The sequence below is a fragment of the Stegostoma tigrinum genome, chromosome 8 (genome assembly GCF_030684315.1).
Source record: "Stegostoma tigrinum isolate sSteTig4 chromosome 8, sSteTig4.hap1, whole genome shotgun sequence".
NCBI classification, from domain to species: domain Eukaryota; kingdom Metazoa; phylum Chordata; class Chondrichthyes; order Orectolobiformes; family Stegostomatidae; genus Stegostoma; species Stegostoma tigrinum.
In genome coordinates this window covers 77437526-77452183 of record NC_081361.1, presented here as the reverse complement: position 1 = coordinate 77452183, position 14658 = coordinate 77437526, and the positions used below count along the sequence as shown (strand labels likewise).

The window sequence follows — 14658 nt, the reverse complement described above, 5'->3', positions numbered from 1 at the left end:
ATGTAACATATTATTCTTTCTGTTTTCAGTCAAGCTGAAACAAATTTATTTCAAACATTTTTTTTAAAGTAAGCAATCTAGAAAAATTATCATATATTTTGAAAGTCCAAGTTTCACAATTTTGACCCATTGACAATAATTACTGTTTTTATTGTCAACTAATGTGGCCTGCCCTGAGGATTATTGTTAGATAACAGCCGATTTTTGCGCTGTACGTAAGGTTCGTGTGTGCACCCTGCTGAAATGGTTGTCCCCTGAAACTGTTCTTTCTAATTGTAGAGACTACCACAACACTTCCCAGCCTGGACTTAATGATATAATTTCACAACTCTTCTTTCTCCTAACAAGTCTGCAGCAATGGTATAGCCGACTGTCCTTGAGTATAGAATGTGCTTTTTTAAAGGATCTGACACAGGGTGTGATTATAACATAGCACAAAACCATGTGCTGAGCGTGTGTGTCTGGTTTATGAATGTGCATATGTGAAGCTGAAAACCACCGCACTATTGTCTTGTCTTGTTCTTTCAGTGCTGTGCGGATTGATGAAGCCTGGCCTGTTTTTACTCTCTGTGTTTTTCCTTGTCTTTTTATTCCCTCCTCATCCTCATTGCACTCTACCATCAAACCCTTCATCTCTCAGATCAGCGAGAAGGTTGGTCTCTTTCACTTCTTATCCACATACGCCACGCCAAATGGACTGTCCTATAGTGAATCAGAGGAGAGCTGGGGTTTCTAGCTCCCTGCCAGGCACAGCCTAGCCCTACCTGTTGGAATCTAATGACTTTCTGCTTAATGTCTTTAAAACGTTGTGAAAGTGTCAGCGTGCTGCATGTTAATCTTAGTTTAAATTCTCAATCAATGGCTCTGTTCTGTGCCATGAAGAGAATTTTATCTGCTCTCTTCTTCTTTCACAGTTGGTAGCTGCATGAATATTACTTCGAAATGGAATCAAATTTCATCTTCAGCTTTTAAAATTGTTGAGGCATTTATTCAAATTTTTCAATTTGATAAATACCAAATCACTTTCAGACCTTTTAATTTACAATGTATTTAAAATATGAAATTGATCACATCCATTTGGAATAGCCAAGCTCAAAATGGATTAATTATGTTAAGACACACCTAAAATGTCAAGTACTATAAATGTGTCAAGTATTAGTATTTAAAGCTACAGTTATTTTGATACAAATAGTGAAGTCACAATAGGTAGAGTAAATAACAATAGAACATGCTAAGTATGCAAAAGAGGTGACCCTGTACTCTCAGTATTTTGTTTTTCTAACATAAACAATAGTGTCTAGACTGAAAATTTTAACTACCTGTAATTTGTTGTTGGGCACAAGCTGCAGTGGTCAAAGTGGAATGACCTTAGACTGAAATGCATTCCTTCATAGAACAAATCCGTGGGCTTAATGAAATTGTCTTGATTTTTAAGATTTTTGTTTTTCAAAAGTTTTTCACTTCAGTTCTCTTTACCCTTTTTTTCACTTTTATTAGACAGTAAAAACATGTCACTTTGACTTCTGTACAGTCATCACAGAGTAAGATGTTATTATGCTATTTGATTGGAATGTTCTAATCGAGACTAAAACTCCTGTCTTTAGAAATAAAAACAAGCGTGTGCATGGATTCATTTACAAGCGCCTCAAGTTTTTGTTGGCTCTTTGCGCAGAAAGATGTTTTGATCAGATCTAGCTGCAGATAGCTTAAGTCATTTGTGTTTGTCCTGGAGTGTCAAAGGTAGGGCAGAGGAAACAACATTAATGAGGAAAATTTGATTGCAGAAGATCAAACTTCATGTATACCAATCCCACAGAACTGGTTTTATTCCTACTTTTCCAGACAATATCCTGATTTTAATTGTGGCCTTGACTGTTGGGAAATTCATTTTCTCAAATGTGTACTTCTTTAGCTATGAAGAGCTTTGGGATGTTCAAGAATTATGAAAAACATAATATTTGTAAATTCTTTGTTGCAGAAATTAGGTGCAGTCTACCAAATAGGTCTCAGTCTGCATTTTGTCACTTTGTTGGGTGTTCGACTCAGTATCATTAGATTATAAGACCATCTCTCCACATGGTTTGCTCTTGACTGACCTGTAAATTGGTCCAGCAAGCCATTTAGTTATTTCAAGCTGCTACAAGACAATTCAAGAAAATGCCATAATGTTAGCTTCTCAAGGCAGATAGAGATTTGCAACAGCTGCTGGTCATCCCAGCGATGCTAACATCTTGAAAGCAACTTATTTTTTCAAAAAGTAGTGATAGTAGTAATGAAATTCATGCACCTTATTTTGTAGGTATAAATTCACTATGCTATGAATGGTGCTTTGGTCGTTTTTTTTTCATTCTTTCATGTAATGTGAATGTCACTAGCTTGGCCAGCATTTGTTGCTCGACCCTCATTCACTCAGGATGATGCTGGTGTGTTGTTTTCTTGAATTATTGCTGTTCATGTGGTCTAACTACTGTTAGGACAGTAGTTCAGAGTTTTTGATCCAACGGCTGTGAATGGATTGCTGTATCGGAATCAGTCTTGCCTAATTATTTGTCACAAGTAGACCATAAGAAATAGGCACAGAAGCAGGCCATGCAGCCCCTTATCCCTGTTCCACCATTCAATAAGGTCATAGCTGATCTGGCATTCCTCATGTCTACTGTCCCGCCCTTTCCCATATTCCTTGATTACTCTACTGATAAGAATTTATCCATCTCAGGCTTAAGTAAACACAAGGAATTGCCCCCACAGCTCTGTAGCAAGGAGTTTGAAAGCTTCTCAGCACTCTGAGAAAAGAAATTCCTCCTCCATTTGGTAATTAAATACACATTTTTTTCATATTCTTTCATGCTCGTATTTGAACTCAAACCCCCAAATTTTCAACCTCTGCAATATGAATTACCAGTCTAGTGACATTCCCTTTAAATCACCACCTTGAAATGCGTTGCTGACAAACAACAGTAGAGGAAATTGAAATCCATTCCAGAAGGTTAATTAAGTCTTTCTTTATCCAGGTTTTCTAATCCTGAATATATTGCCCTCGCAGTGACCATGGTGAGGTCTGTTTCTGTCTGTGCGTGATCCTGGTGCACATCATTTCTGCTTCAACAAAGACCCCAGCAGGTCCCGTTTTCCATTTCTACAGTTACCTTGGTCAAGCTCATTTCTGCCTCTGCATGACCACTGATGTTCATTTCTGCTTCTTCAAAGACCCTGACAGACCTCTATTGCCTCAATATTGACCTCGGTGGAGATTATTTGTTTCTATAATATCCAATATTTCCGGTTCCACAAAGATCCCAATGGGCTACAGAAAAAAATCTATAGGTAACACAACTAGTACATAATTAAGAACCAGTACTGTGTGGCTGATGTCTTCATTGGTTTAGTGAGAGAGGACCTTGGAAACGTTATTGAAATATCACAACAAGAAAAGGAACCAGCATAGTGAAGGATCCAATAATGTAAGAATTAAAATTTTAACATTCAATGTCAGATTGTCGAATAGCTTCTCTAATTGAGATTGCTATTTTGGATTGTAAGAACCACTAGATGAAAAATATTTATTTCACTTTGCGTCTTCATAGTAACCACATGATACAACAGCAATGAAATTGTTAACTAGATATCCATCTGTATCTTTTATTTTATTACAGAATCATGATCTGTAAAATTCATAACCATGGAGAACATTGGGATCTTTTGCCAGTTATAGCAAATTAGGGATAGTTTGAGTACTGGCTTCCTCCTTGTCTCAGCAATGTATACTTTTCTATCCTTGCCTTCCATTTCACCTTTTTTTGAATTTTATTATTTCATCCATTTTTTTTTCACCTATGTTGAATTAATGTTAGGATAGCCTTTCCTTTCTACCAAAACCCTTGTTTTTTCCTTCCCATAGAATGAGAAGATAAAGGATAAAAACATATATGACTGCAAAACTGGATAATGTCAGTGTAATTCACACCGGGACCTCCAAATTTCTGGCATCAGAAATTGGTATCAAGTTACATGCATGGCAAAAATATCTTTTGGATTCAATTACTGAAAGTGAAAAATAATACTTCTTTAAAAATTTCTTCTTCCCCCCCCCCCCCCAAATTGTATCACAGGCAACGCTAATCAGGCACATTTACTTTGTTAGGGCAAAGTAAGAATTACCAGATAATAAAACTTTTCTAGGAAATTGGTTTAGAGATCGCTGAGGAATGATAATGGACTAATTTCATTAAACAATATCAGCTACCAACATGAAAGGGACAGAGCATTCAATAAATGTTGTGTGCTAATGTTGTTGTGTTTGTGAGTCAGAGCATGTTGAATTATTAATTTTCCCCCCTCCTTTATTTCCTTCGTGAATTTGAAGTTAATGTACGCTATTATAGATTTTCGCATGTACTTCTTGAAAGAACTTGGGACTTTACCCCACCTTACTGACTTGCATTTCATTTTATACATAACATTCGACAAAATAGAAGCATCATCACTGCTGCAAGTGTCCATTCAACAGTGTACAAAAGGGATTAACATGTCTAGATTTATCATAACTACCGATGCTGATATCTAAATCATACAGATCGGGTGACACGGTTAAATAGAAAAGGGAAAGGTGGTGCAGAATTGAATGATTTGGAAATGAAATGCTCCAGATGTATAGCCATGATAAATTTGTCATTTAGTATTTGTAAGTATGATCTGATTTATTTTACCCGTCTTTAGGGAAAAAGTTTCCTTTGAGTTCTCCTGTTAATTGAAACTGTTCATTGGCATTGAATCTTTCTTTTTTTGCCAAAAGTTTAAATTACTTTCAAAACGATTTAGTTTCTTTTGCCCCTGAGCAGAATATCATGATTGGCATGGTATAATACCAGTATCAGTTGAATCCTGATTTCAAGTGGGACTGGGATGGATGTCAAATAACTCTTTACACTGAAATTAACTGAGTTTAAATCCTGTGGTTGATGAAAAGATGATTTTAACAAAATGAGGTATGTTAGCAAGTAACATGTAGTTTTCAAAAGAGTGATTGCTATTAGTCAAAATATCAGTATGGCCATCTAGAATAACCTGTTTTCACAATACCGTTGACCATATTTAATAGCTAGTTTTGAAATAAGATTCATGCTTTGATATTTATTTTTGCACTGTATTGCTTATGTTTTCCTATTCAATGCATGGTGATATTTGTGCCTAGGTGAATCAATATATCTTGTATATTTTTAAAGGAGTGTGTCCTTTGTGACAGGATGCAACTTTATTTATGAAGATTGTAACCTGGCTCTCATATTCTCAGCAGCCTTTATTATTAAGAAGAAAGTGCAAATTTATCTAAAGTTTCGTTGGCAGGAATATTTAATATCTTGCCATCCATTGTTTTAGATATTCTTTATGTGGAAAATAGACCACATCCTTATTTTCATCCCACTTGCAATTTGTTACAGAATGGCATTTGCAGAGCAATCTGAGATTGCTTCCCATCTTTTGTTATGTAACTCAGTATGAAACATTAAGGATACTGAGTCGTTATTCTCTGTGCAGTGGGGTTATGTTAGTTTTGAATTCTCAATTTAACTCTCATGATAGGAAATAGATCAGCCATTATCTTATCGACTGGCAGAGCAGGCTTGAAGGGCAAAATGACCCACTGTTTTTATGCTTGTAAATTGATAAATAAAGTCACATTAAGTAACAATCTTTGTCTATAAGTGTGAGACTAGAAAAGCACAGCAGGCCAGATAGCATCAAAGGAACAAGAAAGTAAATGCTTCAGGCCAAAACGTTGACTTTCCTGCTCCTCTGGTGCTGTCTGATCTCCTGTGCTTTTCCAGCCTTATATCGATAGGCTTCTAATATCTGCAGTCCTTATTATCTCCAAATCATATTAAATGACACTTTGATTGTTCCACATGATTAGTGGAAATATGATGATGCCCTACAAATAGAACTTTATTCAATACGAATTTTGGGAAACTATCCATGTAATATTAACTATTGAAATCCTGACACTAGTTTAATCAAACTTGCAAATTATCATAGAAAGTATATGTCGACAGAGGTACTTCACATATCCTTACACTGATGTAGATGAAGAAGTATTTTGTCTGAAAGTAGAATTTTGAATATCCATCCCAGTCCCAATACTACTTTTGATTCTTGGGTTTCTCTTAGCTCCATTGCTATTACTGGAAGACAAAACAATGTACCTCTGGGTTTTGAATTGTGAAAGTGCATGGCATGCTTTACTGTAATGCATTCCTTGGTTTTATATGTGTGGGAGTTTGTGCAAACTGTTTTATTTCATGTCTGAGTGCAGCGCCTCTTTCATCCCTCTTGCCTTTCATTGACTTTCTTTACATTAAGCTGCATGAGAGCTGTAAACCTGATGCATGTTGATTGAATGTAAGCACACTGTGTTTTAAGCTTACAAGCCAAGCTTTTGCAAATTGTTCACTACAAATTTCAGTGCAGTGAAACCAAAGCCCCATTGTCAACAGTTCATCTGAAAGCTAATATTTAAAAAGTGGTGATTCATTTCTGTAAGACAAGACTGATGTGGTCAGAATTTAATAGTCTGGAGATGTTCAGTTTGACAAATCGCCATCATGTTGAAACCATTTTCATTCCCATGAGTAATGGCAGAGTTATTCTCTAACTACTTGCACATTAAATAGGATCAGAAGCAAAACATCCAGTCTGGACAGCAACAGGAAAGTATCATAACATTGCCGCTTATCTGAACCAGGCATTGTAGACTCAAACAGATAGAGTATCTTTGATGATCTATGTGATGTCAACTGCATAATCCAGTTCATGGTATTACAGGACAATGTAGCATTAGCAAAACATTGTTCACATGTACTGAAGAATTTTTTTTGAGTTAATCTATATCTAACTAAAATTCCGATGGTGCAGAAGCTATTATGAGATTTTACTTGTCGTATGTTAGCGATTACATCTGGTGTCACCAGAATTGGGTTCATTGAAGATTTGTGGTATGAGAACAGTGTGCCAGAATATGCACTCCAAATTACAAAATTGGCAGTTACAAGTAACCCTCACCACCATCCAAACGTGTTGAAAAGAGTATTCCTTATCATGCTTGACTTTTCTCCCATTGCAGCTTGCAGTGAAGGATAATCTGGACTGGGTGATTAACTCACAATTTATACTCTCATTTTGTGAATAGCCAGCAACAGCACAGTTGCAGCAGGGTGAGGTACACAGTTCCTTTTCTCCCTTTACCCACCTTAGACACAGAAGCCTATGCAGAACTGTAGCAGTCCTTGGAAGAACAAATGAATCACTTGAAACTAGATGAACGGGGCAAAGTCAAGGTGATAAGTACTTTTGTAACTTGAGCCAAATGCATTTAATGAAAGGCATATTACTAAGGAGCCTGGTCCTGATTCTTGCAGTCTGATTTATAGTGATGTGCTGCAGCCCCAGCTTGACTGCAATGTCCTTGAATGACTAATTATCAAATGAAAATTATGTGAAATTTTCTGTTTATAAAAATCCGTATTGAAAAAAAGCAGATGCATAGTTTTACAAGGGCTTTGAACTTCTTTTAAAATTACAAAAGCATTGCAGTAATCCTAAATGTTAATATTTTAATATTAAATTATACTAAATAATATTTGAGTTATTTTTAGAGAATGGTTTGAGTTACAATCACTGTGCTTAAAATTAGAAGAACAAAGTCGTCTTTGGCTCATTTTGCTGGTTTCTAAAATGCTGACGGTTAGCAACAGATTGCCTTCAATTGCATTTGTAAGATTAACAGGATATCTTGTTATGTAAAGTTCACTTGTCCCATCATCACCTTTAAGTATTTGTCATGATTTATCTTATTATTTAGTTCTAATATAACACATGTTGTATGATGGGGTGGTTTTTTTGTACTTTAAACTCTGATAGTGTTGAAAACCTTGGATAAGAAAACTTCAATAACCAACCAAAATGTTCTCATCCCTTTGTCGTAAGACGATTTCCAGTTGATTCCCTTTAGTGTCAAACAGATAGAGTTTAAGTTTAATATACAATACTATGATACTTTTTAACAATTAAAAACAATTTTGGCCTGATTTCCCACAACAATTCCCATATACAAGCACTATAAATTGATTTTTAAAAATTTTTACCAGGTGTTAAAGTAGTAATTAAAAAAAAGGAATTTGCAATTTTCTGTTCTTTTCATTTATTTATTTTTAAACTGTGAAGTTACATACATTATTTGTTCAATCTATCAATTACATTTAAAATGTTATTATAGTTCTGAATACTCTACTAAAATTTAATTTTGTAGCAAATTTTGAGATTAAAATTTAGTGTTTCACAAATTGGCCTCATTTGTGGTATTCACCAAACAGCTGCTTCGATTTCACTGAAAACTGCAGTACCATTTCAGACCATGACATTTTTTGTTAAAAATGATGTATGTTTTATGTTTTGAACTCCCTAAATTCAGGAAGCATATAAAGCACACATGGTAGTGAACAGTCATTCTTTCTGTTCTTATGGAGGCTGTTCCTCAAAAGTATTCTGCTGTGTTAGCAGTGTAGAAGTAACGGTTAAATGTTGAATTCTGTGCTAATCCAGCAGCAACCAAATTGTTCTGTATTCTAGGTTTTGAAAAGGCATGTTATTTATATTCAACATTATGTGCTCCTCTGCAAGGTGATTGAGGGAGTAAGTGACATTAAGCTTAGAGAATACCAGAAATGAAGGTATTTGGAGGGATTAACACACTGCTATGCTTACATTATGTTAGGGCACTTCATATATAGCTCTCCATATGAGAATTGTTAAAGTTAGCTTAGCGACCAAGATCTTAATTGTCTCCCAATAGACAATATAACTTTGTGTGAAAATCACCTAAATCTTACTGTACACGCACTCCCTCCCATTGTGTATTGCAGGGTAACCTGAGAGAAAACAGAGAACTAAAAATAGTTTACATAGAGGTTTGCTTTCACAGTATTTCCAAAATTGACTCATTATATTAAATCTGCAAAGCATCATTTGAATCCAGAATTAAGAGGATTCCCTGATATTTGATTTTGCCTTTTTCTAACTTAATATTAAAAGGATAGTGAAGTTTTGATCTATTTTCTTTTAAGATACTAGTTTCTTTCTGCTTAACTGCAGATAGCTGTATAAAGGAGAAGTTTGTTCTGTGTTGTTTCCTCATACAGTTTGTATTTGTAGCACACACCAAACATTGTTGCTTAGAGCTTGTATTAATAAAGCATCAACCATATAGATTTTACTTTACTACTGCAGTTCATTTTCGTAAAGAAGGAACTGGTATTTATGAAGGTATCCAGAGTGGTGGGTGGATTTGGCTTGTGTGCACTGCGTGGTAATTGCTGAGACTCCTTTTAATATTTTTGATACTACCACAAATATGTTCCTTTCCAGTGCGTCGAGTTCCCCCTCGGTTCTCTATCCCACCCACTAGCCATGAAGTGATGCCAGGGGGCAGCGTTAACCTCACCTGTGTAGCTGTGGGTTCGCCCATGCCCTATGTGAAATGGGTGACTGGAGCATTGGAACTCACACCAGAAGAAGACATGCCTGTTGGACGTAATGTTCTGGAGTTGGTTAATATCAAGGAGTCTAAGAATTACTCATGTGTTGCAATGTCTTCCCTGGGTGTTATTGAGGCAACAGCACAAATAACAGTTAAAGGTAAGCAATATAAGCCAGGATAAGAATGAGTGCCTCACAACTAACATTCATAGTCACCTGGCCTCATTAATTAGAGAAGTATGCCTTTTGATCTTTATTTCGCCTCCTTTTGTTCCACTCCCACTAAACTATAAGTAGGTTTATAGCTGTAGTTCTGTTTAACTCTGCTTATAAGTACTTTCCTTCATATTGTCATAGAATTATCTCAGTCAATCTTACAGTACATGGATTTCTTATGAGTTGAATTTGGTTTGATTAAAGGCCAGAAGGCCATATTTCTATTTAGAATTCAAAGTTGTAATAGTAATTTGACAGGCAGAACCATGATTTAAGGTGCAGTATATGTTGACAGCTGCTGATTTTTTTCTGTTCCCTCATTTTTCGATTGTCGTTCAATTTTAAAATTGAATCACTCAGATGTTTTGTAATTAAAATACAACATCTGTTTATTCATTTGTAGGTTTACATTACAATTTACAATAGCCTTACTTTTTGTGCATTTTAGCTTTATGATGACTTTACTTTGTGTAAATACTTGTGCATTCTAGCTTTACCAAAGCCACCCACAATGATGAGCGTTACAGAGACAACTGCTACCAGTGTTACACTGACATGGGAATCAGGAAATATGGAACTGATACCATACTATGTTATTCAATATAAACCAAAATCCTCTGACGGACCTTTCCAAGAGGTGGATGGAGTTGCCACCACACGATACAGTATTGGAGGTCTCAGCCCATACTCAGAGTATGAATTCCGAATCATTGCGGTAAATAATATAGGCAGAGGTCCTCCCAGTGAACTAGTGGAAACAAGAACGGGTGAGCAGGCTCCATCCAGCCCACCTTTAAAAGTCCAGGCTCGTATGTTGAGTGCCAGCACCATGTTAATCCAGTGGGAGGAGCCAGAAGAATCTAATGGACAGATCCGGGGTTATCGTGTATATTACACTACAGATTCCAGGCTTCCCTTAAATATGTGGTACAAACATAACTTGGATGATAGTCGTCTAACAACAATCGGTAGCTTAATAACAGATACAATATACAGCATCCGCGTATTGGCATTCACCTCAGTTGGCGATGGACCACCATCTGAAATTATACAAGTAAAAACAAAGCAAGGAGGTGAGTCACAAAATTTCCTATCCATGCCCACATAACATTTTTGTTTCGAAAATCAAACAAGTGGAAGAGAATTATCTGAATAGATCTCTGCATTCTTGTGTTAAGAATTAACCTATATGAATGTGATATTTGATGGGGTTAACATGCTATAGTTTCTTCCCAAATTGGATTTTTCTGGAAGGTATAAAATTCCTTCAGTTTGCAACATTTAAAGTCCCACAAGAAGTATTTTCATCCTAGTTTCAAGCAAGTTATCAGTAGATATAACTTGCTACCACTAAATTGTTCATAACTGATATTAATCATTTGGTGTGTTATGGAGTCACATTCATACACTAGTGGTGATTATTGCCAGATTGGATGATGCACTTGTTGGTATGATCTGGAGCGAAATCCATTGCTCTTAAAGTTTTAAATATTACAAGTTGCTTTGATTTTTGTTTCAAATTTTAATGCTGCTGCTTCAGTTAGAGATGACAGTATTCTAGTGTGGATTCATAGGTGTTGTCAGTACACCAGTATCCAACATAAATCACTTTACTAAATAAGTACACGTATCCATCGCTTTAATAGACTGAATAAAACTTCAGACATTTTACATGCATTTTTCAATAGGAAAGATCAAATAACAAAAGACATTGACAGCAATTTAACTTCTCCTTTGATGCCACAACTGAGATCAGCTGATGTATTTGGCTCAAGATCTTCATTGGGCAAAATTTTCCAGTCTCCAAGTTGTTAGAAATACGTGTTTGGAAATGAAACAAAGACCCTACAGAAGTCCTAATGCACATACATACATGCATAGGACTTGCTCAGGAAATTTGAACCTCTGATGGCCTGATTCTCCATTATCTGGGATTCTCTGCAAAGTCTCCAGCCTTGAGATCATGGCAGAGATTAACGCAGATACATGGGGCTTACTTGCCTAGGAAATGTTAGACCAATTTAACGTCTATTATCTGTGTAATTCTATTGGGCAACAAAATCAACCATTCCCCATTAGAACATAAAACAGTACAGCGCAAGAACAGATCCTTCAGCCTACCGTGTTGCCATTCTAAATTAATCCCACCTAGCTGCACCTGATCTGTATCCCTCCATTCCCTGTCTGTTCCTGTGTCTGCCTAAATGTCTCTTAAGCTCTGTGATCTACTTCTACAAGCCCCCCAGCAGCAGATTCCAGGCTTTATCACTTTCTGCATAAAAAACTTGCTTTGCACATCTCCTTTAAACTTTCGGCCTCTCACTTTAAACCTGTGCCTCGTTATGTTTGACATTTCCACCCTGGGAAAAAAAGCTCCAACTTTCCATCCGATCTGTGCCTCTCATAACTTCATATACTTCTATCAGGTCCACCCTTATCCTCCCACACTGTAGCAAATAGAATCCAAGTCACTATCTAATCTCTCCTTATAACAATGCACTTGTTATAAAGCGGAGGTTGACACCCCCTCTGAGAACTAAAACTGAAACACTGTAAAAGGTGCGCCTTGCCCCGTAATCTGTTAAAAATGAATGTGAAAAGTAGTGTAACCTGCCTTTTAGCAACTTCCAGTGGTTAAATAAAACAATCCCCTGACACTCACTTTTACAATCAACAAGTAACAATTTATTTATCTAACTCTTAATGATGAACAAATGAATTAAATTGTTAACAAACCAGATAAACCCCTTCTAACTACTAACTATTTCCAAATAAAACAAAACTCTAATGGTTAGCTGTTCCAGTAAATACATAAAGTTTTTTTAAAAAATAAAATTTTGATTCTCAAAATTATAGCTGGGTTATGTGTTTTCTGGAATATTCTGTGCTTTTTCCATCAATTCTTCTGTAAGGAGTACTAACGAGTTATGCTGTTGGTAGCATTGACTTAGATAGTGTTTTCAGTAAAACTTGGAGAACACTGTGAGAGCCAGCAATTCTCTCGACAGCCGAGAACTGTTAACCCTGGCAGATGGCAATTCACTCGCCTGTCGTTGCCTAACTGCCCCTTCTTTTATACCCTTGATGACACATCAGGATTTCTTACAACAGATTGGTCCTATGTTGTCAAAACTGTCAGTTTTAAATTTAATTGATTTTGGTATCTAAGTGTGTGGTTCAAATTGATAAATTCAAAACCATGTTGTCGTGGTAAAACTGCAGCCTGGCCTGCTAACTGTACAGCCTTCTGATACAAATGCTTCAATTCAGGTGATCTCTGTGCACCTTCAAACCCACAAGCTGCTGCCCACAGATATCCATTTGAATCTCTAAGCATAGAAAAAGCACATCATCTTTTAAGGGGACCATGCACTCTTTTCTCCTCGAGCATTTTACGAACGCCAAATTCGACCTTGGTGCTTCCCAATCCATAAACATTCTACCCAACTTGCCAGCACACTCCTATCCAGGCTGCCTCCTGGTAAACCTCTTTTGCACCCTCTGCAAAGCCTCCAATCTTTGCTATTGTGTTTTGACCAAAACAATGCATAATACTCCAAATGTTTCTCAACTAAAATTTTATACAACTGCAATGAGTTCCCAATTTTTATACTCAGTGCTCCAACTGATGAAAGCAATTATGCCTTACATCATCTTTGCTACCTTATGGAAGGGCATGATTGGCAACTAGTTGTCCCAGGATATCGATGCTTCAGGCGGGATAGAGAGGGAGGTAAAAGGGGTGGAGGAGTTGCAGGAATGGTCAAAGACGATACCACAGCCGTACCAAAGGAGGGCCCCATGGAGGACTCAAGCAGTGAGGCAATATGGGTAGAACTCAGAAATAGGAAGGATGCAGTAACAATGTTGGGGCTGTACTGCAGGCCTCCCAACAGCGAGCATGAGATATATACAAGAGATACACATGAGAGATACACGTACAAATATGTAAACAGATAATGGAAAGGTGTAGGAGAACCAGGGTGGTGGTGATGGGAGATTTTAATTTTCCCAACATTGACTGGGATTCACTCATGTTAGGGGTCAAGATGGAGCAGAATTTGTAAGGTGTATCCAGGAGGGTTTTCTCAAGCAGTATGTATGTAGTCCAACTCGGGAAGGGGCCACACTGGACCTGGTGCTGGGGAATGAACCCGCCCAGGTGGTAGATATTACAGTAGGGGACTATTTTGGAAATAGCGACCACAATTCCATAAGTTTTACAATACTCATGGACAAGGATGGGAGTGGTCCTAAAGGAAGAGTTCTAAACTGGGGGAAGGCCAACTATACCAAGATTCGGCAGGATCTGAGGAATGTGGATTGGGAGAAACTGTTTGAAGGTAAATCCACATTTGATATGTGGGAGGCTTTTAAGGAGAGGTTGATTAGCGTGCAGGAGAGACATGTTCCTGTGAAAATGAGGAATAGAAATGGCAAGATTAAGGAACCATGGATGACAGGTGAAATTGTGAGACTAGCCAAGAGGAAAAAGGAAGCATACATGAGGACTAGGCGACTGAAGTCAGACAAAGCTTTGCAAGAATATCGGGAATGTAGAGCGAATCTGAAACGAGGCATTAAGAGGGCTAAGAGAGGACATGAGATATTGCTGGCAAACATGGTTAAGGAAAATCCCAAAGCCTTTTATTCATATATAAAGAGCAAGAGGGTAACTGGAGAAAGGATTGGCCCAATTAAGGACAGAGAAGGAAATTTTACGTGTTGGATAGAGCCATTAAGCTATGCAAGAAATTTTGTATCTGCAATTACAGATTAAAATATTTCAGATGTAAGAGAGTCATAGAGTTTTTACAGCACGCAAAAAGATATGTTGGCTCATCATATCCTTTCTGGTCATCATACACTGATCTGTTCAAGTCCTATTCCCCAGCATTAGGCCCACAGCAAATA

General features: G+C 37.0%; 1 protein-coding gene across 18 annotated transcripts in view; it reads left to right on the top strand.

Moving 5' to 3' along the window:
• The window catches only part of ptprfa (protein tyrosine phosphatase receptor type Fa), a 491915-nt gene that overhangs the window by 286904 nt on the left and 190353 nt on the right, over window positions 1–14658 (top strand). For all 18 annotated transcript variants that reach the window (XM_059648016.1, XM_059648015.1, XM_059648014.1 and 15 more), the window contains 2 exons: window positions 9418–9687; window positions 10236–10817. In XM_059648016.1, coding sequence (XP_059503999.1) covers window positions 9418–9687; window positions 10236–10817 — 852 coding nt within the window. The remainder of the gene's footprint in view (window positions 1–9417; window positions 9688–10235; window positions 10818–14658) is intronic.